This window comes from Rattus norvegicus, chromosome 10 (assembly GCF_021556685.1).
Source record: "Rattus norvegicus strain SHRSP/BbbUtx chromosome 10, alternate assembly SHRSP_T2T, whole genome shotgun sequence".
NCBI classification, from domain to species: Eukaryota; Metazoa; Chordata; class Mammalia; order Rodentia; family Muridae; genus Rattus; species Rattus norvegicus.
The window spans coordinates 77,611,243-77,634,819 of NC_141543.1; the positions used below are offsets into that span (position 1 = coordinate 77,611,243).

General features: G+C 47.3%; 1 protein-coding gene across 1 annotated transcript; it reads left to right on the forward strand.

Annotated features, from left to right (window-relative positions):
* The first annotated feature begins 6,254 nt into the window (after positions 1-6,254).
* LOC148003026 (large ribosomal subunit protein eL39) lies at positions 6,255-6,603 on the forward strand. The gene has a single exon (XM_087574999.1). It carries the CDS (start codon positions 6,312-6,314, stop codon positions 6,465-6,467), a length of 156 nt encoding a protein of 51 aa, XP_087431125.1. The 5' UTR covers positions 6,255-6,311; the 3' UTR covers positions 6,468-6,603.
* The last annotated feature ends 16,974 nt before the right edge of the window (positions 6,604-23,577 follow it).

The window sequence follows — 23,577 nt, forward strand, 5'->3', positions numbered from 1 at the left end:
AGAAAACAAAACCGGGCTGGGGAGATGGCTCAGTGGTTAAGAGCTCTGACTGCTCTTCCAGAGGTCCTGAGTTCAAATCTCAGCAACCACATGGTGGCTCACAACCATCTGTAATGGGATCTGATGCCCTCTTCTGGTGTGTCTGAAGACAGCTACAGTGAGTTTGCTTATATATAATAAATAAAATAAATCTAAAAAACAAAAACAAAAACAAAACCAACTAAACAAAAGACAAGTGTCATAGAGTTCACGGATACCTGGAATCGTCCAGTTCAGAGAGATTCAATGTGCAGTCATGGTCAGGGGTGCTGACGGGCAGTCACTGTGTAACTGTATTTCAGTTTAGAATGATGACAGCTCTCTGTTGGCATGGTGCTGCAGGCCCAAAACCACAGCACTCAGGAGGTAGAGGCAAGAGTGTCGGGAATTTAAGGAAACTTTGACCTACACTGAAGTGGAAGTTCAGTGACGGCTTCTTTGGAAAGTCGGTTGGATGGTGTTTAATTTTGCTGGGGCAAACACCTGAAGGAACATTTCATTAAAGTGGACACAGGTGTGAAAGGCTAAGGCTGACTTGTGAAGGAATGTTTGGCTGAAGCAGACACAGGAGAGAGGACGTTCTGCTAAAGCAAGCACGTGATAGGACAGGTGATGAAGGATTCTTTGCTAACAACACTCATGTGTTGGTCCGCCATAGAGAGAAACACACCAAAAAAAAAAAAAAAAAAAAAAAAAAAAACCTTCTGTGTGTGCTAAAGTTTGTTGCCCCTTCCAAAGACTCAGGCTGATTGGATGCTCGTGCTGAGGTGAGGCACGTGGAAGACACGTGATGTTTGGAGGGTTACACAGGAGACAGAACTTGTCTTGCTGGTAGAGCTAGCTGTGCAACCCTTGTGGGTCTCCAGTCTTCGCTGATCTTTGCTTCCCTGAGAAAGGCACAGCTGAGAACTTCTCCTGGTGTCCCTGTTGGTCTCTCCTGCTGACTCGAGCCAAGGCTGAGGCCTGGCTGTCTCCATCAGGTCATGTCACTACTGTTGCTACCAAACTGGACTGCTAGTGTATCCGTGAGGTGTTTGCGAGTGGATCGAGCTGCCACTGTCTGCTAACCTGCGAACTGGACTGCTGATTTCCTGACAACACAGATGGGAGTTGCTCCAAAGAACCATTTCCAAACAAGTCCACTTCCCCTGTACCCTTTCTTTTCCACTACCTTTGGTGGGTTGTGGGCTCTAAGCATTTAAGAACCATCATTAAAAATAAGGTTTGAGGGGCTGGGGATTTAGCTCAGTGGTAGAGCGCTTACCTAGGAAGCGCAAGGCCCTGGGTTCGGTCCCCAGCTCCAAAAAAAAGAACCAAAAAAAAAAAAATAAGGTTTGAAAATAATTAAAGGTTACACCCCACAATGAGCTGAAGGGTAGACTCAGTTGTAGGAAGATCCTGCCAAAAACAGAACCAGCAAAAGGGTGGTGGTGCTGCTGCAGAGGTGGCTGAAGGTTAAGAGTGTGCATTGCTTCTCCAGAGAACCTGAGTTTGGATGCCAGCATCCACATCAGGCTGGTCACAACCATTTGTAACTTAAGCTTCAGGAATCTAACATCCTTGTCTGGACTCCTCTGGTCCCCACAAAAGCCATAGCTTAAAAATAAGTATAGTGGGGGCTGGAGAGATGGCTCAGTGGTTAAGAGCACTGACTGCTCTTCCAGAGGTCCTGATTTCTATTCCCAGCAACCACATGGTGGCTCACAACCATCTGTAAAGAGATCCGATGCCCTCTTCTGGTGTGTCTGAAGACAGCTACAATGTACTTAGATATAATAAATGAATAAATCTTTTTAAAAAAAAAGTAAGTATAGTGACCCAGGCAATAATACTGTCCACGTTTAATCCCAAAGCTTGGAAGGGGAGGCAGAGGCAGGAGAATCTCTGTGAATTCAAGGCCAGCTGGGTCTATATACTGAGTTCCAGGATAGCAGAACTATAGACAAAACAAAACCAAAACAGGTAGGATGGTGGCAGCACAGGCCTGTTGCAATCCCAGTTACTCTATGAGGCAGAGGCAAGAAGGGTCATAAGTTCAAGGCCCACTAAGGCTATAGAATGAGTTCAAGACTAGCCCGGGCAACTTAGTAAGACCCGGTCTTGAAATAAAAATATCTAAATGTCACTAAGTCACAGAGTATTTACCTAGCATGTAGAAGGCCTTGAATCCAATCCCTGGTACTGATCTTTTTTAAAATTATTTTTCTGAAAAGCTTTTTTTAAAAAAAGGAGTAGAATTTACTTTGGGTCATTACAAAGGGAGCATATGTCAATCAGCCATACAAAATAACGTGCAGATTGCAATGCTGAACCATAAAGATTACCAGAGAAGCAGTTTCCGATCTTGTAGATCAGAGCTTTTCAAGCCCAGTGGGCACGGGTGTCATTCTGACATGTCTTAAAAACACAGACACTGATGTGGGAGACTGAGGGAAGGGCTGGAGATTTCTGTTTGTGCAGCCGGTTCCCGGATGAGGCTGAATCTGCTGATGCAGGGGCCCCATTGTTAGTGATGGGTAGACTTCTCTCTGCAAATAAGATCCCTGCTCACCCCTTGTGGGGTCCCAGCTCCCTTAAAATCAGAACGTAGGCAGGTTGGGATGAGAGGAGGATCTCTGGGTGATGTGAATTATTTCTGGAATCCTCTGGCTTTGTCTCTTATTGTCACCTAAGCTCAGGTTGCAGGCTGGCATGGGGCTCATGCCTGTATTCCCAGTACTTGGGAATGCTAAGTTTCAGGCCAGCCTGAGCAACATGATGAGACCCTGACTTAAAAACCCAAAGCCTGGAGATGTATCTGAAGAATAGAGTACTTGCCTGGCTAGCATGCCCAGGGACCACCGTCTGATCCCCCTCATGGGTGGGATCTGAGTGTCAGGGATCTTCAACGCCTAACTTTTCTCTACACCAAAGCATGAACAAACCATAAATAAAGCCCTGCCTTTATCCTCTCTAGGTATAGCCAGATCGGCTGTGATTTGAGAATGCAAGCAGAAAGGAAGGAACAAAGGTCAGGGTGAAGTAAGAAAGGGAGAAAAGAGAAAAATGTGTATGCAATTTAATCTTTATTTTATGAGTGTTTTGCCTGTATGTGTGTCTGGGAATTACTTGCATGCAGTGTTCATGGAAGCCAGAGACAGCTTCAGATCCCTTGGAGCTGGAGTTACAGTTGGTTTTGAGCCTCCAAAAGGAGCTGGGAATCGAACCTTTATCCTTAGGAAGAACAGCAAGAGCTCTTAACCATTGAGCCATCTCTCCAGTCCCATAAAAATAAAAAATATGTATAAACCACAAAGAAGTAGCACAGCCAGATGGCTCAGTGAGTAAAGGGGCTGCCACCAAGTCTGAAATAGATCCCTGGAACCCATGCGGTAGGAGACACATGCCCCACCCCAAGTTGTCCTCTGACCTCCACACTTGTGATGTTTGAGTTCCCCCCCCCCACACGCCTCCAGCCCCTCTCTCTCCCTCTCTTCCTTCCTCTCACTGAGGATTGAACTAGAGAATTGTGAATGTCAGGTAAGTAGCACTCAGCTACACCCCGGCAAGATCAAACTCTAGGAGGGGTCTACAAAGCCACCTGGTGCCCACCTCTCCCCATTCATCACCTGCATCCTCTTCTTTGTACCCTGTTCAGCTACACGAGGTTCCATTCTTTGTTTTTACAGTTTTTCTCCCTTGGATCTGAACCCTTATGCTCCGCGAAGCACCTTGAAGACATTGGTTCTTTTTCTTTGTTTAGTTGGTTGGTTTGATTTGAGGTGTGTGTGTTTTTCATTGGTTGGTCTTTTTCAAACAGGTCTCTCAGTGTAGTTCTGACTGCCCAGGAATTCCTGTGTAGACCAGGCTGGCCTTGAGCTCACAGAGCGCCATCTGAATCTACCTCCCGAGTGCTGAGGTTAGAAGTGTGTGCCGCCATATCCGGCCTTGGGGAGAGAGGGTGAAATAGGGTCTCTAAGGTAGAAGGTATTAAATCCTGGCTCAAGGTTTCTACTTAAGTTCCCGGATGAAAGACACAAACAACCTCTATATGTACAATAAGCCTTAACAGCACAGGAGCTGGGCAGATGTCTACCCTCCCCGCTGTTAGAGTCTACTTTCCTATCGATAACCCCGAGTTACTACTTACTATGTCATCTGGACTGCTCTTGACTCCAATTGGCCAACCCTCAGGGCCATGTTCTCTTGATTCCTAAACTCATGGTGGCTTCTCCTTCCTCCTCCTGCACTCTTCTCCCTCATGGTTCTCCTCAGACCTCAAGCCTAGGAAACCTAAACCCTACCTATGTGTCTTCTGCCCAGCTATTGGCTGTTGGCATCTTTATTTACCAATCAGAAATAACTGGGGGAGGGGGCAGGGTATTAAAATACAAGTAGCTTGGGGTTGGGGATTTAGCTCAGTGGTAGAGCGCTTGCTTAGGAAGCGCAAGGCCCTGGGTTCGGTCCCCAGCTCTGAAAAAAAGAACCAAAAAATAAATAAATAAATAAATAAAAAATACAAGCAGCTTTAGGCCAACCCACTGCAGGTCTCCTGGTTTTCCAGGTATTCCCAGGCTGCCTTGAACCCCTGATCCTCCTGAGTCCACGTCCCAAGTGCTGATATTGTAGGCATGCACCACCAACCCCTGCCTCATCTGGAAAGATTTCTAATCATGATAGCAACCATGTTTCCTGCTTCTGCCCTGGGCCGTCTTCCATCGTCAGCTGGAGGCCGCTCTTACCTCACTGACAGTCCCTGTTTAGATCCACCGGACAGGGAGCTCCTTGGGAGAGGAGATGGCACCTTTTGTCCCTGGCACTCCCTAGGCTGTTTCAGACACTCAGTGTTGAAAGGGTGAGCGAATGCAAAGGGTCCAGATGCTGAGCTGGGTGACATTTGAAGACTGCTCCGTTCCTAGAACACTATGAAGGTGGCCTCAGAATGACTTTTCCAAATGTCAAACAAATTACATCAATTTCTATGTTCCAGCCACTTCTATCAAGCGCTTCAATTCCGACAGACTACACTTGCACAGTATCCACACTCGGTAGTATTTAATATGGATGTCCTCCTGAAGACTAAGTGCAAAGAAATATCTATGGTGGTGGCAGCAGATTTTTAATAAAATTTGAAGATTAACACATCACCCCCCCCACACACACACACACACACACATCCCTGCTTTGGGACTGGATTTCTTTTTTAAAAAGATTTATTTATTTTATGTGAGTACACTGTAGCTGTCTTCAGACAGAATTGGATCCATTACAGATGGTTGTGAGCCACCATGTGGTTGCTGGGAATTGAACTCAGGACCTCTGGAAGAGCACTCAGTGCTCTTAACCACTGAGCCATCTTTCCAGCCCAGGGGGGAATGGATTTTTTTAACCCATGCTAGCCTAGAATTCTCTATGGAGAAGTGGGTTTTTCATTGCCCTGCCTGCACCTTCTGGGTTTCTAAGTATGAGGACTAGAGGATTTCTAAGTATGAGGACTAGGTTTATGCAGTGCTGTGGTTGGACCCCAGGGCTTCATGCATGCTAGGGCAACTGTACTGTCTTCTTTCTTTCCTGGAGACATGTCACAAATGCTTTTCGGGTCTTCTCTCTCATCAGTTCTGACTTCCTTCTTGCTTGCTGTGACTTTCAATTATCTCCTGGCTCTCACTGCTTTTCTCTGGAATCCTCTCTTTACCAACCCCGACTCCCACCTCACTCCCACCCCTGCCAGCTGCTGGCCTTGACCAGGCTATTGTGCTAACGACCTCTCCGATCCCCCCTAGGGCCTCTTCTAAAGCTGATTCTTCAATTCGGCCTAGTCTGTACCATGTGAGTGCACAGAGGTGGCACCATCCCCAGGCCAAGCTCTACCTTCTATCTTTAACTCTAAAGCCAGACTTTTTTTTTTTAAAGATATGTATTTATTTTATGAACAGCATTCTGCCTGCATATGTGACTGCAGGCCAGAAGAGGGCACCAGATCTCATTACAGATGGTTGTTAGCCACCATGTGGTTGCTGGGAATTGAACTCAGGACCTTTGGAAGAGCAGTCAGTGCTCTTAACCGCTGAGCCAGCTCTCCAGCCCTAATCCCAGCACTTGTAAGACAGAGATAAACATATCTCTGTGAGTTCCAGGCCACCCTGGTCTATGTAACATGTTCCAGGCCAGCTACATTGAGACCAGACCCCCCCCCCAAATCCTTTTAAAAATTTTTATTTTAAAATTAATTAGGTGTGCTCTTCTCCTTTCCTCCGCCATCGTGCGCTCTACGCCTGATTCAGATCCTCGCCATGTCTTCTCACAAGACTTTCAGAATCAAGCGATTCCTGGCAAAGAAACAAAAGCAAAATCGTCCTATTCCTCAATGGATTCGGATGAAAACTGGTAACAAAATCAGGTACAACTCTAAGAGAAGACACTGGAGGAGAACGAAGCTGGGTCTATAAGGAGTCACACTACGGCCAGACTGAGGATTTCTACTGAATCACCGTCATCGATCAGTCCGACCAGATGGATTTCAACATTTTTAACCTAGAGATTTACTTGTGTCTGAACTAATTTGTCCAGTAATAAAATTTAGAACCTTTCAAAAAAAAAATTAATTAGGTGTATAATTAATTGGGGGAGGGGGTATGCATTTTCATGCAGTGCCCTCAGAGGCCTGAAGACGGCATCAGATCCCCTGCAGCCGGGGTTACAGCTGGTTCTAACTGCCGTGTGTGGATGCTGGGAACAGAATTCCGGTCCTCGGCAAGAGGAGTACCCATTTATAACCACTGAGCTCTCACTAACTCCGTGAGGAAAAATTTATTAAGTACGAGCGAACGAGCGAGGCGTGTCCACCGGATGTTGTGTGGATGCCTAAACAGTGTATCAAGTCTGTTACAATAGAGTGGAGGAGACTAGAGCTCCTGTTCCCTCCGCTGCACAGGTATTCATTCCCCAAATCTGTTTTTAAAAACTATGCAGCCCAGATTGGCCTTGAACTCACATAATCTTCCTGCTTCAGCCTTTCCAGTGCCGGGATGGCTGGCAGGACCCATCACGGCTAGCTTTTGCATTATTAACTCTGACCACCTAGTGGCTTGTCTTGCTGATCGGACCCCCCCTATTCTTGAGCTCATCCAGTTCGTTCTTTTTCGGCTTCAGTTGTTGAAGACCTTCTCATCTGTCCTCTGGGTTAGTGAAATGGCACTCACATGACTTAAACCCCACCCACCTTTACAGGTCCTTCTTACGGCACACCCCAGAGCCTTGCATACCAAACTACTTACCACAACCTTCACACGCAATTGGCTCCTCTCTCAGGGGCTTTCCACTCTCCCCCGACACCCTCCACCCCTGCAAACTCATCCAGAACCTTCTTCCAGGTCACTTTCTTTATGAAGGCTTCACCTCTGAGCTCCGCGGGCGTGCCTGTCTGTTAGAGCGCTTGTCGTGCTATACGAGTTACGTCTACGTGCCTCCTCTCTGCTCAGTCTGAGCTTCTACCGTATAAAAGCTCACTCACTTTGCCTTATGCCCAGCCTTGGGCATGATTTCAGGTAAAGTGAGCCTTCTATCATGATTCAATGAACGAACGACCAGATAAGAAAATCGATAAATCATCAATTATGATAGAAGCCAGTATAAGAGCAGCAGAAAAAATATAGACAGTCTAGTGGATAGAGTTATCTAATTAGAGAGATAGAGAGTATATTGTCCAGAGGGCTGGCTGATTGGATTCTCTTGACCTAGCCTACTTCTTAAGGCTAAGTCCAAGGTCAGTTCTCAAGTACAGCTCTTCCTCTCTAGAAATGAAACCAGTTCTACCTTTTCTATTCCTGGAGTCCAGGTTTGCTTGGACTGTACTATATCCCGAGTAGGCCCTGGAACTCCAGAGGCAGGCCCTTAGCTTCCCACTGGTGTTACATACAGTCTTGTGTTACTGTAACCAGCTTGCATATAGGGTTTTTTTTTTTTTTTACTTATTCACTTCACATCCTGCCCACTGCCCCCTCTTCCAGTCACCCTTCTCACAATCCTTCTCCCATCCCTCCTCCCCCTCTCCTCTGAGTGTCTGGGGGCCACCCTGAGTATCTTTCCCCACCCTGGGACCTCAAGTCTCTACATGACTAGGCACTTCCTCTCCCAGGAGGCCAGAGGAGGCAGCCCAGCTCCAAGAACATATCCCACAGACAGGCAACAGCTTTTGGGATAGCCCCGCTCCAGTTGTTCCTGACCCATATGAAGACCAAGCTGCACATCTGCTATGTATGTGCCGGGAGGCCTAGGTCCAGCCCAGGTACAATCTTGAGTTGGTGGTTCAGACTCTGAGAGACTCTGTGGGTCTTCCTGTGCAGTTGTTATCCCCTTTGGGGCCCACCATCCTTCCTCCTATTCTTCCATAAGAGTCCCCAGCTCCATTCACTGTTTAACTGCTGATGTCTGTATCTGTCTGAGTCAGCTGCTGCTCCAAGCCTCTCAGAAGACAACGTGTTCCCGCCTGTGTGGCTCAGGAGTCTGATGGAGATGTGGCAGGAGAATAGAGGTCCCCCTGGGATAGCAGGCTGCTCAGGGCAGTTTGGCTTGGCCCAGAGGACTCAGAGCAGGGAAGCAATGTAGTTTCTTATAAAAATTTATCTATTGGTAAATATTTATTTTTAATTTCCTTTTGGATTTTTTTGTTGTTGTTGTTGTTTTTCCCAAAACAGGTTTCTCTGTGTAGCCCTGGCTGTCTTTAAACTCATTTTGTAGACCAGGCTGGCCTCAAATCCACAGAGATGCGCTTGCTTCTACCTCCCAAGTGCTGGGGCTAAAAGCATGCCCAGTTTTAGGAGGAAGGTTGGGGATGTTACACCCTGCAGGCAAGCCTGGAGACCCCTACCCAGCGCTGTTTACATCTGGCACGGCAGACGTGATCCCAGCGCCCAGAGGTTGAGGTCAGAAGAATCCTAAATTCAAGGTCATCCTCAGACTCACGGCAAGGTTCAGGTTAACCTGGGCTCCGTGATCTCTCCAGAAACAGACTGCATGTCTCTCTGTGTACCTTTTTCCGTTAAGGGGAGGGTGGAGATGGTTGTGTGCCAAACGAGTTTTTCACGGAGTGAGAAGCTATCTTCTCACTAAGCTATGTACCCCCAGATCCCTGCTGTAGAGTCTTACATAAAATGTGCCTAAAAATGTTTGTTGACCAGCACTGGGGAGACAGGGGCAGAGGCAGGCGGATCTCTGGAGAAAGCAGGGATTTCACAGGCATGGGTGGACAGTTCTGAGTGGCTTGGAGTGTTCTCACAGTTCCTGAGGCCGGCACCGGTGATTCGCAAGCACCCTTTACTCTGCGCGTTTGGCTGCACCCTGGGGTTTCAGTTCACTGGAATTATATCTTGTTCACAGATCTTCTGAACTTAGAACACTGAGGGCCAGTGTATCTTCACGGCTCACGGCTCATATAGTGCTGATCTGCCTAGCATGGTTAATGATTAGCCCTTAAAACCACCAACTCTGTGTCCTTAAATCTGATAGAAATAACAGCCCTTGCTAATAGGTGGCCTAAGTGAGGTGACTTGCACGTTTTTCCTTATGGACATCACCTCAGTGATTGTCCCAGCCTCTCTAGGGCACATGTTATCTTCCTATTTAAAAACAAAAACAAACAAACAAACAGAAGAAAGTTGGACAAGCTGGCACATACCTGTGATCTCTGCACTCAGGAGGGGAGAAGCAGGATTTCCAGGTTAAGATGATCCCTTGGTTACAGAACAAGTTTGAGTCTAGCCTGGGCTACACAAGAACCTATTTCAAAATCCCAGGAGACTAAAGTTGTCCCTCAGTTGGTAGACTATTTGCCTAGCATACACATGGCCCTGGGTCTGCTGCATAATTCTAGCATGGTGATTCACTCAGGTGGAGTAGGACAGAAGATCGAGATCATGTTCAAGTTCACAGTAAATTTGAGGCTAGCCTGCTCTACAGGAGACTTGGTGCCAAGACCCCTCCCCCCGCCCTGCCCCCCAAATCAAAAAACTTTGAAACTAGTTTTCTCTATGTAGTCTAGACTGGCCTAGCACTCTCTATGTAGACCAGGCTGGCTTTAAACCCTCAGAGACATTGTAATTAAAGGCACTTGCCACCATAGCCAGTGTGTGTGTGTGTGTGTGTGTGTGTGTGTGTGTGTGTGTATTTGTGTGTATGTGTGTGTACTTATATTTATATATATGTATACACATATTCATATATTTATATGTGTATAGTGTACAATATTTCATATTATGTATTTGTTTAATTACAGGGAAGGTAGGGGAGGGCAGGACCACAGAACAGGAGAATCTAAGCCAAGGACAACTCCCAAGGGATGAAGAAGCAATGTCTAGGGATGGAGAGAGAGCCCTTTACTCAGTAAAGAGCTTGCTTTGTAAGCACCAGGTCCTGAGCCCAGTCCCCAGAATCCGTGTAAAAATGTTGAGTGCTACACACTCGGCAGCCTAGTGTAGCTTAAGAAGTGGCACAGGTCAGTGTTTCAAAGTGGGTGGGAAGAAGCCGGGAGGTGGTGGTGCATGCCTTTCATCCCAGCACTCGAGAGACAAAAGCAGGCAGATCTCTGAGTTTGAGGCCAGCCTGGTCTACAGAGTAAGTTCCAGGACAGCCTGGGCTACACAGAGAGACCCAGTCTGCAGGTTTTTTGTTTTTTTTTGTTTTTAAAGGTAGGAAGAGTTTCTTAGGATGACATCCAAGGCTGTCCTGGGGTCTTCAAATGAGTGTGGGAACAAACACACACACACACACACACACACACACACACACACACACACACACACACACGCATATAAAACAAAACAAGGCAAGTCTATTAACCTCAACAGTGTTCAGAGAAACTGCTTTGAATAACACATGCACAGAATTTGAAATGCAAATGTCTGGCTTCCCAGGACTGCACCTGATGCACCGAGGAGTAAGAGTTCTCTGTTTTCTTTTCTTTCTGTCTTTTTTTTCAGGCTAGCAGAGTAAGATATCTGACCAGGGCCTCCCCCATATTAAACAAATGTCCTGCTACTGAGTTGTACCCCAGCCCTCTATTTTCACTTCTTATTTTGCGTCAGGGTCTCACCAAACTGCCTAGGCTGCCTTTAACCCAGGCAGGTTTTAGACCTATCATCCTCCTGTCTCAGCCTCCTGAGTAGCTAGAACCACAGAGTGCAACACCAGGCCCATATGCAAGGTAAAGGTTGTGGGATCGCTAATCACCATGTGTGATTTTTACTGACAGGAATGTTCACTTAGAGAACTCTAACTGTATTTTTTTTCTTCTTCTTCTGTCATAGACTGGAACTGTTCATGGTATTACTCACTCTCTTATTGTTATGATAAACGCCATGACCAAAAGCAACTTGAGGAGGAGAGGGTTTATCTTACACTTCCAGGTCACACTGCATCATGGAAGGAAGTCAGAGCTGCAACCTGGAGACAGGAAATTGGAGGTCAGGTCATGGAGGGGTGCTGCTTACCGGCTTGCTCCCCATGGCTTGCTCTACCTGTTTTCTTATATAGAACCTAGGACCACCTGCCTAGGGCTGGTACCATGCACAGTGATCTGGGCCCTCCCCATCAAACAAAAGCCAAGACAGTGCCCCATGTACCTGCCTACAGGCCGATCTTTTTTTCTTTTTTTTTTTTTTTTTTTTTTTTTGTTCTTTTTTTCGGAGCTGGGGACCGAACCCAGGACCTTGCACTTCCTAGGTAAGCGCTCTACCACTGAGCTAAATCCCCAGCCCCTACAGGCTGATCTTAAGGAGGCATTTTTTTTTTCACTTAAGAATCCCTCTTCCCCCCATAGGAAGAACAACAATACCCATCACCCCAGAGCTCCCAGTGACTAAATCACCAGCCAAAGAGTACACATGGAGGGATTCATGACTCCAGCTGCATAGGTAGAAGAGGATGGCCTTATCTGGCATCCATGGGACAGGAGGCCCTTGGTCCAGTGGAGGCTTGTTGTCCCAGCATAGGAGGATGCTAGAGCAGTGAGGCAGGAGTTGGGGAGGGCACCCACATAGAGGCAGGGAGAGGAGGGAGGAGGGGAGGGGAGGTTTCAAAGGGGAAACCAGGAAGTGGGACACACTCCTGAACTCTACTCTGATTAGATCAGTGGTTTTCAACCTGTGGGTCCAGACCCTGATGGGGTTCAAACAACCCTTTCACACGGGTCACCTAAGACTATTCCGCATATCAGATATTTGCATTACGATTCATAACAGTAGCAAAATTACAGTTATGAAGTAGCAACAAAAATAATTTTACGGTTAGTCCTCTGCCTTAGTTTCTTTTCCTGTTGTCATGATAGAACACCGATAAACTGGAGAGGTGGCTCAGAGGTTAATAGCGATGATGGTGGCTGCTCTTCCAAAAAGGGCCTGAGTTTAGTTCTCAACACCCATTTGGCAGCTCACAACCATCCATAACTCTAGTTGCAAGGGCCCAACAGCCTCCTCTGTCCAAGCGTACAGATATTATGTAGGCAAAACACCCATATACATGTGTAGAATGGTCTTAGGCGACCCGTGTGAAAGGGTCATTTGAACCCCATCAGGGTCTCCACCCACAGGTTGAAAACCACTGATCTAATCAGAGCGGAGCTCAGGAGTGTGAGAAGCCAGTTAGGACTTGGGCTCTTCACTGCCTGGTAAATGGTACATCTACAATCTGCTGCAGCCAAAGAGTGGGAAGCACCAAGCTGCCGGGAGAGGGGAGGAATTATGTCATAGGGTGGCTAAAGAATGAAGCCAACCCAGAGAGAGCAAAGCCAAGGACTAAATGTGTGTTGTCTGAATTCTGGATCCAATTGTTCTCGGGTCTCCAATGAGCCAATGAATGTTTGAAATCACGTTGTCCATTTGCACCATTAAACACTGTAATTGATACATACTAGTTAGACTCTGAAGTAAGATGGCCCCAAGTGTCTCTCTCCATCATCCACGCATTCCTGGGCATTTGGTACGTCACTGTGGATGCATTTCAGTTGGGAAAAACACCTTCCAACTCCGTCTGCTCACTTGACAGCTGAAGAACCTGGCATTCTTTAGACAAGTAATAAGGAGCCAGAAGCCAGCTTCTCAAACTTAGCAGGAAGTTTCCCAGTAAATCTGCCGGGGTCTTTGTGGAGGCCTAAAAATAGCAGCCCATTCCCTTCCCTGCAAGTTTTGAATGGAATCAGAAGGCCGTGGTGAAGTGAAATGAGAAGCTGAAATCGTCTTCAGTGCAGACAAGTTTGCACTGAATGGATAGAAACTGATGGAGAGAAACTGTCAAAAAACTGAGCTTCCCAGAACTCAATCAGACCAAAGTGGCCACTTAGAAAGGATCCTGGGTCACACTGAGAGCATGTTTCTCACCCTGCAGTTTCAACACAAGAAAACAGGAGATGGGCTGGAGAGGTGGCTCAGCGGTTAAGAGCACTGATTGCTCTTCCGGAGGTCCTGCGTTCAATTCCCAGCAACCACATGGTGGCTCACAACCATCTGTAATGGGATCTGATGCCCTCTTCTGGTGTGTCAGAAGACAGCTACAGTGTACTCATATACAAAATAAATAAATCTTTAAAAAAAAAAAAGAAAGAAAACAGGAGAAAGGGATGCTATGAGGTCTGCTTCCTCCTTCCTACCCATCAGTTACACCAAACTCCTCCTCCTCCGGAAGGGGTGAGGAGGCAGAAGCCAGGAGTGCTCTGCCAGTTGGGTTTCTTTCAGAAGGAAGAAAACATCATCCAGGATGTCTCCAAACCACAGACCTATCATCTAAGCTTCTTGGGAAGCTGAGTCAAAAGCATCAGGAGTTTTAAGACCATCCTTGGCTACATAGTGAGTTCAAGGCCAGCCTGGGCTACAAGAGACCTGTCTTAAAGGAAAACTAAACAAAATAGAAAGTGCCAGCTGGGCAGGGCCTGTTACAAAAAATACAATCTCCAGAGCCTGAGGCAAGTTTAAAGTCTTCGGGGGTACAGAGTGAGGTCAAGAGCAGCCTGGGCAAAATTAATGAGACCTTGTTTCAAAAAAAAAAAAAAAAAAAGAGCAGGAGAGAAGAGGAGAATTGGGAGGGTAAGGCAGAGAAGAGGAGGAAATTAGAAGTGAGAGGACTGTATCATTCTGTTGCATATTAGGTGAGATTCAGTCAATAATTTTGCTTTCTTTTCAGCCAAAACGGATCTTCTTCAAAGCTGTGGAATTTTTTTTTTTTTTGAGAACTGTATGAGGTACACAGTAAGACCTCACTACAAAGATTTATTTTATGTATGTGAATACACTGTAGCTGTCTTCAGACACACCAGAAGAGGGCATCAGATCCCATTACAGATGGTTGTGAGCCACCATGTGGTTGCTGGGAATTGAACTCAGGACCTCTGGAAGAGCAGTCAGTGCTCTTGACCGCTGAGCCATCTCTCCAGCACCCCTGGATGGCCCATTGCTGGGGATGGTAGTGGTAGGTGTGGCTGGGGCCAGTTCTAGTGACTGTCATTTTCCAGGACTGGACCTACAGAAACATCTGGGAATTTCTGCGGCAGCTGTTTGTCCCATACTGCATCCTGCAGCACTGTCCTGGAGGTAGTACATCATCCTGTCCCAGCCCCCGGAGCCAGCACTTCTTTGGCCTTTCTCTTAGTTAACTCCTTTCTCTCTGGGTCTCTTTGTTTTTACTGTTGGTTTTCTGGTTGGATGGATGGATGGTTTTAGTGTTGGGAACTGGTCCCAAGGCTTTGTACCTACCTATACCACAGCCTAAAGCTGTGGAATTTTAATCTAAACTATCTATCTCCAGAAATAGCTCATACACCATGGTAATACCCACCTTCCACAGGAATTAGTGTTCTTAGCTTAGAAATCAGTTTAAAGTGCAGTTGGGAATATAGTTCAGGGGTACAGCACTGAGGCTGAGCATAATGATCTGAATTTTTCTGAGACCTCACAGTAAAAGCTCCCACAAGTTTTCCTCTGACCACTAAGAAAACTTCTGGGAGTTCAGGCACATTGGTGCACATTTTTTTTTCCTGGAGCTGAGGACTGAACCCAGGGCCTTGAGCTTGCTAGGCAAGCGCTCTACCACTGAGCTAAATCCTCAACCCCACAATTTTAATCCTCGCTCTCAGGAGGCAGAGGCAGGTGAGTCTCTAAATTCCAGGCCAGCCAAGGCTACATAGTAAGACTGTCTGAAAAAAAAAAAAATTTTTTTTAAAGCAGATTTCAGAAGAAACTAGAATTCATGGGAAAAAAAAAATTACATAACCAGGGGCACTAGGTGGCAAAAGCCCTTGTGCCCACTCACCACCCCCATCAAAGGCATCTCCAGAGCACATGCTTCCCACGCTGACTGTCAACGTCTTTCTGGATGATCTCAGAGCAGCATGGCGCATGTGAGTCATTGGGAGAACAGAAGCAAAGCTTAGCCAAAGCGACGGGAGAAGGTGCGTTGGGATGGGTTTGGGGAAATTCGCACAGCACGGCAGTCAGCTGCAGGTTCCACTTTCTAGGCTGTCGATGCTGGAGCATGAGCACGACTCACAATAAACCCTTAGCCTGGCAGCCCGCCTGGCAGCTGCGTGCCTTTGGTTTCCCTGACAGGCACTTTTCCCTGCTCCTGTTTTCTAGGGGTTTACCTGGTGGTTTTGTTTGGTTGTGAGGCAGGGATTTATGGAGCTCAGGCTAGCCTCAGACTCACAATGAAGCTAAGGATGACTTCGAATTCCTGATAGCCCTGCCTCCACCTCCTTCCTGAGTGGGGGGACAACAGACATGTGCTATTTACTTCAGGTGTTTTCTGCTGTGCTAGGAGCTCAAACCTAAGACTTAAGTGAGCTAGGCAGGTAGACTACTAACAGAGTCGCATCCCCTGCAACCATTCAATGCCTGCTTGCCTGCCTTTTTGCAGTACTGGAGATTTAACTCAGGGGTTTACCACAGGGTTTACCACATGCGGGTGGCTCTCCTGCAGAGTTACATTCCCACATGGCTACCTTTTGTTTAGCTGTTGCTATTTTCCCTTTGGTTTGATTTTGAGACACTTTGTATCCCTGGCTGGCATGGAACTTGTTATGTAAAACAGGTTGGCTTTGAATTCACAGAGGTCCGTCTACCTCTGCCTCTGAGAGCTGGAATGAAAGGTGTATGCCACCATGCCTAGTTTTCTTTTTAATTTTTATTTGCATATATTTCCGTGTACCTGTGCGTATCTCTGCCATGTGTAAGGGGGTGCTCGTGGAGGCCAGAAGAGGGAGTCAGATCCCCTAGAACTGGAGTTTCAGGCTGTTGAGAGCTGACCTAACATAGGTGCTGAGAACCAAACTCTGGACTTCTTGAAGAGCAGCAAAGGCTTTTAACTCGGAGACGTTTCTCAGCCCCGGGCTTTGGCTTTTGCCCGTCTCGCTCTAGACTGGGCTGGACATCACTGTTTGGATTCTGATGCCCAGTCCTGGGAGAGCCGAGGCTAATAGTGGAAATCTAGAACACAGCAGGCTGAGAGAGACAATGTTCTCAGCCTCTCTTCTCAAAGGTAAAACCATCCTCTCATCCATCTCCTGCCCCATTTGTACCATCCAGCGCTCGCCCACGCCACTTTAGCTATCAATAATTGGCAGTGAGTTTTGCAATAAACAGCTGCCCAGAATCAATCGAAACCACGTCCTCCAAAAGAGCTGACGGGGGGGCGGGGGGGGGCGGGAGGGGAGGTACTCACTCAGCTGCTTACCTGCCCTCTAATTCTTTTTCATGCCTCCCACCAAACCATCTCCCAGAATTTGAAGCTAGAACCATTTCGCCTAGCTGTGCAGTTGTGAGTGTACATATGGTATTTGAGAAATGCTTGGGTCGATGAGGAAGCCCTGGCAGCACCAGGAAGGTGGTATACACCAGTATTCTCAGCGTCTGGGGGTTGGAGGCAGGAGGATACAGAGGTCCAGGACAGCTTCCATAGTTTCAGTTAGCATTGAAGTATATTGGTAACAGTAATGATAACATTCCAAAATAAATTTTTAAAAATGAAGAAGTTGTTGCATTGTTCATAATAAACAAGAGCGAGCGTCCCTGCTGAGTCATAACTCCTTCCTTATCGTAGAGGAAAAGCCCCAGGGATAAGATTGGGTAACAAATGTGGCTACAGGGGAAAGCAACGGAAGCCTAACCGTGAGCTAGGGGAGAGGCAGTAGGGAATTGCCAGCTCTGTTGGGGCCAATCTCACCTTTCCTGGTTTATTTATTTCATGAATAGGATGCCCTCTGGGAGGTCAAACTTGCCTCTCACCCACTCCCATGGCAGATGAAGATTTTTGGTTAGCTCTCTGGGCTCTCTGCCAGCGGGAGACATGGAGGAAGTTGGTCCTGTCTCTGTGACCTCAGAGTGACACTGGCACAGAAAGCTGTGGGCCTCCATTCTCTGGAGAACTAGGTAGCTTTGATTTTTAGAACCCTTCTACGTTTGGAGAAAATACTTGCTTTCCTCAGCTCCCTGCCGGTCTCATGGCTGTGAGGCAAAACAGTCTCACTGTGAAGCTACATGGGAGAAGGTGTTTGACCTCCCAAGAGGAAGTGAGGGTCCCGGCCTGAGCTCCGGGAACCTCAGAATGCTCAGGGCTTTGTGGAGCTTCCTTTTCCCTCGTGATCGTGCCTGCTCACCTCTAAATCTCCTCAGCACAGTGGCCGTCATGTGGCCTGGTGTTTATGGCAGAGATAACGGAGTCATGGTGATGTCTCTGTTTGTACACTGACCCCATGGTCCAGGAATCATCACCTGGTCCATGGTAAATTCTGTCCCTTCTTTATCTGTGCAAAAATACCAGGATGCTTCTGCCTCAAAGAGGTTGACCTCTTTGTCAGCTGCTGGGGAGAGGAAAACACGGCCAGAGTTGCTGTTTATACCCTGAACTGTGAGTTGGGTATAAATAGTGCTAGCTGCCTGGTCCAGCTTCAAACCCCCAGCTTCAAACTTCAGAAAGAGATTATTTTGGGAAGAGAAGATTTTTCTTTTCCACCCACAGATCTGAAAATGGTCACTTCTCCGGAAGAAGAGAGACAATCCCACGCAGAGGTGAAACATAGCCCTTTGTATGGCCTCCCTAGGAGCTTACCCCAAGAACTAGTCTGGCAATGTCCTTTCTCTGACAGCCAGGTCGTCCCCAGCGCAGACCTGTGGGTGACCTAGTTCAAGGTACAGTGCGAATTAATTAGCTTTGACCACAGTGAGAGGAGGCAGCCAGCAGAGAGGGACGCCTCCTCTCTCCTGTTGACTGGTACTGTTCTGAGGCCATTTGCCTTTCAAAACAAGGGGCTGAGGGGGATCTGCTTTCCATATCTCAGGCGCTTTCTAAGCATGGCACAGGCTATAAAGAGACAAACATGTTCCCTTAAGTGGGGTCTGGTATCATCTGAGAGCCATGGGCCGAAAACCCCTGTGTATCACTAGAGGTTGGGGCCTTTACCCAGGGTCATGGAATCTCTTTCGGGCTAGAAAGTTGACCCATATGACGCCTTGAAATGTCTTTCTCCTCCCCGTGTTGGGAATCTTTTAAATTAATCATAGTAATTGTATCATTACTAGGCGTATGAGTGTTTGCCTGCATGTTTTTCTGTGTACCATGTGCGTGTCTGGTATCCACTGAGACCAGAAGATGGCATCAGATCCCCCCTGGAACTGGATGTACCGATGGCTGTGAGGATGCTGGGGACTGAACCCATGTACTCTGGAAAAGCAGACAGCGTCTTACCCACTGAGCCATCTCTCCAGGCCCCTGAACTGGAAACTTAACTCAGATTAAAAAACAAAATAGTTATTTTACAAACACATCCAAGCACACAATAATGGTACCCGGGCAACTCTAAAGAAGCAGATACATGTGGATGTCTGTTTGTTTAAGATAGGGTCTCACGTAGCCCAGGCTAAACTTCAATTTACTATGTGTATCTGAAGATGACCTTGAACGTCTGTTCCTCCTGCCTCCACTTCCCAAGTACAGGGCTTATGGAGTGGTACCACTGTGCCAGTCATTACTAGATTGTTCTTATCACATTAGGATGTGTTAGAAAGCTGCTGGGAAAAAAAAACAAAAAAACAAAAAATAAAAAAAAAAACCACCCCACACTAGACCAGCTGAGTCAGCTGAGGTGTATGTAATGTTAGCCACTTGCAAGGCTGAGGTAGTGTGATGGCAGACTTGAGGCCCGCTTGGGCAGCAGTCAAGGCTAACAGGGAAAGTGGGTCAATACACAAATAAATAAGTAAATAAAAAAGCAAGCAAGCGGGGCTGGGGATTTAGCTCAGTGGTAGAGCGCTTACCTAGGAAGCGCAAGGCCTTGGGTTCGGTCCCCAGCTCCGAAAAAAAGAACCAAAAAAAAAAGCAAGCAAGCAAAAGAAGGCTGGGGTGTAGCTTGGTGGTGGAGCATGCACATAAATCCGGCAAACACCCCCCAGCCCGACCAACAGTATTAAATTACTCTATAATCTGTGAGTCCCCAGGTTACCCAGAGTTGGGATCCAGTGGATATTTACTTAATCAACATTTTAGGGAGCAGAAGAGATCTCCTTCAGTGACCCAGGAACCAAATTGAGTATCCCAGTTTGGGGAAACATACCTGACCAATGAAAAGAATTTCTTCTGGACCTCTTTAGAAGATCTCATTACAGGGGTTGGGGATTTAGCTCAGTGGTAGAGCGCTTGCCTAGCAAGCGCAAGGCCCTGGGTTCGGTCCCCAACTCCAAAAAAAAAAAAAAAGAAGATCTCATTACACACACACACACACACACACACACACACACACACAGAGAGAGAGAGAGAGAGAGAGAGAGAGAGAGAGAGAGAGAGAGAGAGACAGCACATCTGTATCCACAACTTCAGGGTAAGTATACAGTAGCAACAAGTCAGAGACAACAGCTGTCTGGTGGCAGGGACTGCTATCTGTGGCCTGGCTTCTCACCCCGGGTGTCACTTTATCTTTGTCACTAAGCATGGTACCATTTACATCTCAGAAGAGAAGGTGTTGATACCACTTGTTGTGTCTTGTGAGAACGTTCTCCCCGAGGCAGTACTCAGACTTCAAGTTATAAACATGGCCTGGAAAAAAGGAGTCTGGCTCTAGAAACCCTTTCAAGTCTCCCATGATCCTCTGGACATGACTTAGGGATCTCTCCTGCTTCCAGGTGCCCAATCATGTCGACATGACCAAGACGGGGGGTCGGTGGGGGAGTGTAGTATATTACACAAGTTATGAAGGGTATCTTGTTCCCACACTTTAAGGTCCCAGTGGCCCCTAACCTTTCCATTCCCACATATCTCTAACAGCCACATCCCTAAGCCCTGTCACCAAGCCAGAAACAGAATTACCCTGCTCAGATGTCTCAGCCTCTGGGGAGCGCTGACCAGCTAAAGGGCTGGGTCAGCACTGGCTGCCTGGCCAAAAGAGGCCAGAGAGATGGAGCCCCTTTCCAAGTCCCATCGACCTAGGAGAAGGAGAAAGAAGTTGGTGCTGAGTCACAGTGAGTCCAGCTGTTTGTGTACAGGGCTCTGAGACTCTCCAGGGGCCAGGGTGAGACAACCAAAAGGCCCTCTGTTCAGGACCGCTCCAGGTTTTCTGTTTCCCAGATTGAGAAATCCAGATAGTGCTGATGACTGCCTGCCCAGGAGGGAAATGAGCTCAGGTCTGTCCCATGCACTGACCTCTTGCAAGGGATTGTAGGCCAAGGTGGCCCAGCTCTGCTCGCCAGCCTAAGTCAGCTTCCTTCTGACTCAGCTTTCTTCACCTCCCTATTAATAGCCACTGCTTTGGCTGACTCCACTCACAGTATGATTACAGTTTAATAATACATCTCAAGCGAGGAAGCAGAGCCCTTCCTGAGCTGGGCTGCCAGGGGCCTGCAGAGAGCACATGTTGCAGCCCTGACTACAGGGGGAGGCTGTGGCTTAGTTCTCCCAGTCTGCCACAGAGGTTGGGAGACAAGAAGACCAACCGCTGCTGTGGGGTTCTTTCCACCCTGTGGATCTGATCCTGGTTCAGAGCAGATAGGCATGCACATTGTCATCCTACTCCGGGTATCCTGGGCACCACTGAGAAAGCATGGCTGTTGACACATCTACCATGCAGACTACTCAGCCACCCTGGACATCCAGTGCTGTGCCAAACTGGAGTCTATAACAAGGTCATCCTTTCTCAGCCTCTGCAGTAATAAGGTGACTTATTTACAGGAGCTCTGATGATCTGGATGGGACAGGGTACTGTGGTCATGCTGAACTCCACCGTAATCCATTTTTTCTTAAAAAAGTGCTTAACCTTCATCTGGTTTCTTCCCTGTAAAAGCAGGTAAGCTGAAAGCTGGAGATATGATCCAATGTTTAAGAACACATTGGGGCTGGGGATTTAGCTCAGTGGTAGAGCGCTTACCTAGGAAGCGCAAGGCCCTGGGTTCGGTCCCCAGCTCCGAAGAAAAGAACCAAAAAAAAAAAAAAAAAAAAAGAACACACACAGGCACAGGGTTGGGGATTTAGCTCAGTGGTAGAGCGCTTGCCTAGCAAGCTCAAGGCCCTGGGTTCAGTCCTCAACTCCAATAAAAAAAAAAAGAACACACAGACACACTGTACATGCATACACATATGCTCATAGGAACAGGTAAGCTAAGGGCTTCCACTGATTCCAACACAGAATGATCTTCTATTTTCAATGTTTTCCCTTTGAAGAACCAGGTCAACCAGGCCTCAGGGAAACACTCCTATCAGGAAGGCCAAAGGAGTAACAAAATATCAGGATGATACTTTCAACCTGCTAAGAGACCCACTCCTCCACCCCCAAACCCAAGTATTCGAGGATAATAATGGTCTCTTTCATGCTGTACCAGTTGGCTCTTTTCACCAAACTCCTTCACCTGTCCGGGAGGGGGCTGTGAGACTGTGCTTGCTCCTGCCCGGCTCACTTCCTTCTTGCTTGCCAAAAGCTGGCTTATGCTTGCCGGCCAGAGGTCTTGGCAGAGCAAAGTGGGGCAAGCCCCAGCATGACCTACCCCAAACCCCAACGTGCAGACTCTAGTCTGGCACCGACTAGGGCAAGGGCAGGAGAGGAGAGACTGGTTCCAGCTTGACTGGGGCTCCTATCCATAATAGCAGCCCAGGCTGGGTACGGTGGTCCACAATTTAAAACCTAGCACTTACAAGGCAGAGGCAGGCTGAGCTCTTTGAGTAGGAAGTCATCCTGAAGTGTAGAGCCAAGTTCCAGGCCAGTAAGGGATGTATACAGACGCTGTCTAAAAGGGACAACTTAGAATTCCCTTCTCTGCTTCATAGGCAAAAAGGTAACCCCTTGACACCTCATAGAGAATGGGCCATATTTCCTTTCTGCACTTGTCCTTCGTGTTGACTCTAGCCTAGATTCACCTGCAAGCAAATGGGGATTATACACTGGAATTTATTTGCATGCCACAGAGACCGCCCAGGAGGGAACAGCACTCCAACACTTGTTCAATCAGGAAAGGACTAACCACTCAAACATTCGTTCAATAAGTCTAACAGATCAAATTCATGCTTTGTTTTTAGCCAGGGTCTTCTTTATGTAACTCTGGCTGGCCTGGATCTCTCTATGGAGATCGGGTTGGCTTCAAACTCAAAGGGATTCACCTGCCTGTCTCCCTGAGTGCTGGGATTAAAGGTGTGAGCCACGATGGCCAACACCTGTTCCAGGCTCTTATCTTAACACGTGATAGTGAATTATAAAAAACAAGGCCTGCACCCTGGACAATGAGCATGAGAATTATCAAGTGAATAATTGAAAGCTGTGACAAATGACGCGATTGAGAGGAAGGAACGGTGGTATGGCGACAGAGTGTCTGATTTAGAGAGAAGGAAAGGGGAGGTCTAAGGGAACCCGTGATGTGTGTTTGGCAATAAAAAGCTATTGTTCTTATTGAGACAGGGTTTCACTATGTAGCTCTGGCTGCCCCAGAATGTCTGTGTAGCCCAGGCTATACTCAAATTCACAAATCTGCTTTCCATTTCCCAGAAGCTGGGACTGTAAACATGAGGCACTGCACCTGACTTTGGAGCAGATTAATAACCAAGACTCACACTGGCAGTCCAAACTTCCCATCCCAGCCAGCCCAGTTCTTAAGTGTTTAAGAACCTAGGGACTTCCATAGCAATTGCACATAAAGGTCTCTTTTTACTACTCAGTTAAAAGTCCTGGAGCCTGGCATTGCTGGTGGTGGCTTCTCAAAACAAAAGCTCCAAGAACATAAGAGTACCTCAGTCAGGGGTGCCTAGAAATGCATTCTGGGAGATGGGAGGGGGCTGGAAACCCTTTCTTCCTTGTCTCTGATGCGAAGCATCTATTTCTCTTCCCTTTGGCCCCAGCATCCTGCTGCCCTTAGTATCAGGCCTTTCTAAGTACCCTTGCCAGCTTCCTTGGTTCTGACCCCAGTATTTTCTTTTCTCTGGGAGGACATTGTCCTCCCTGGCAGACCCCAGAGAAGTTCTTTCTGGTCTCAGCACCTTTCAAAACTCCTTCCTTCAGGAACACTGCAGTCCTGCCCTTGAGTGTCTCGGAGCCAAATAGTTCTGAGCTTC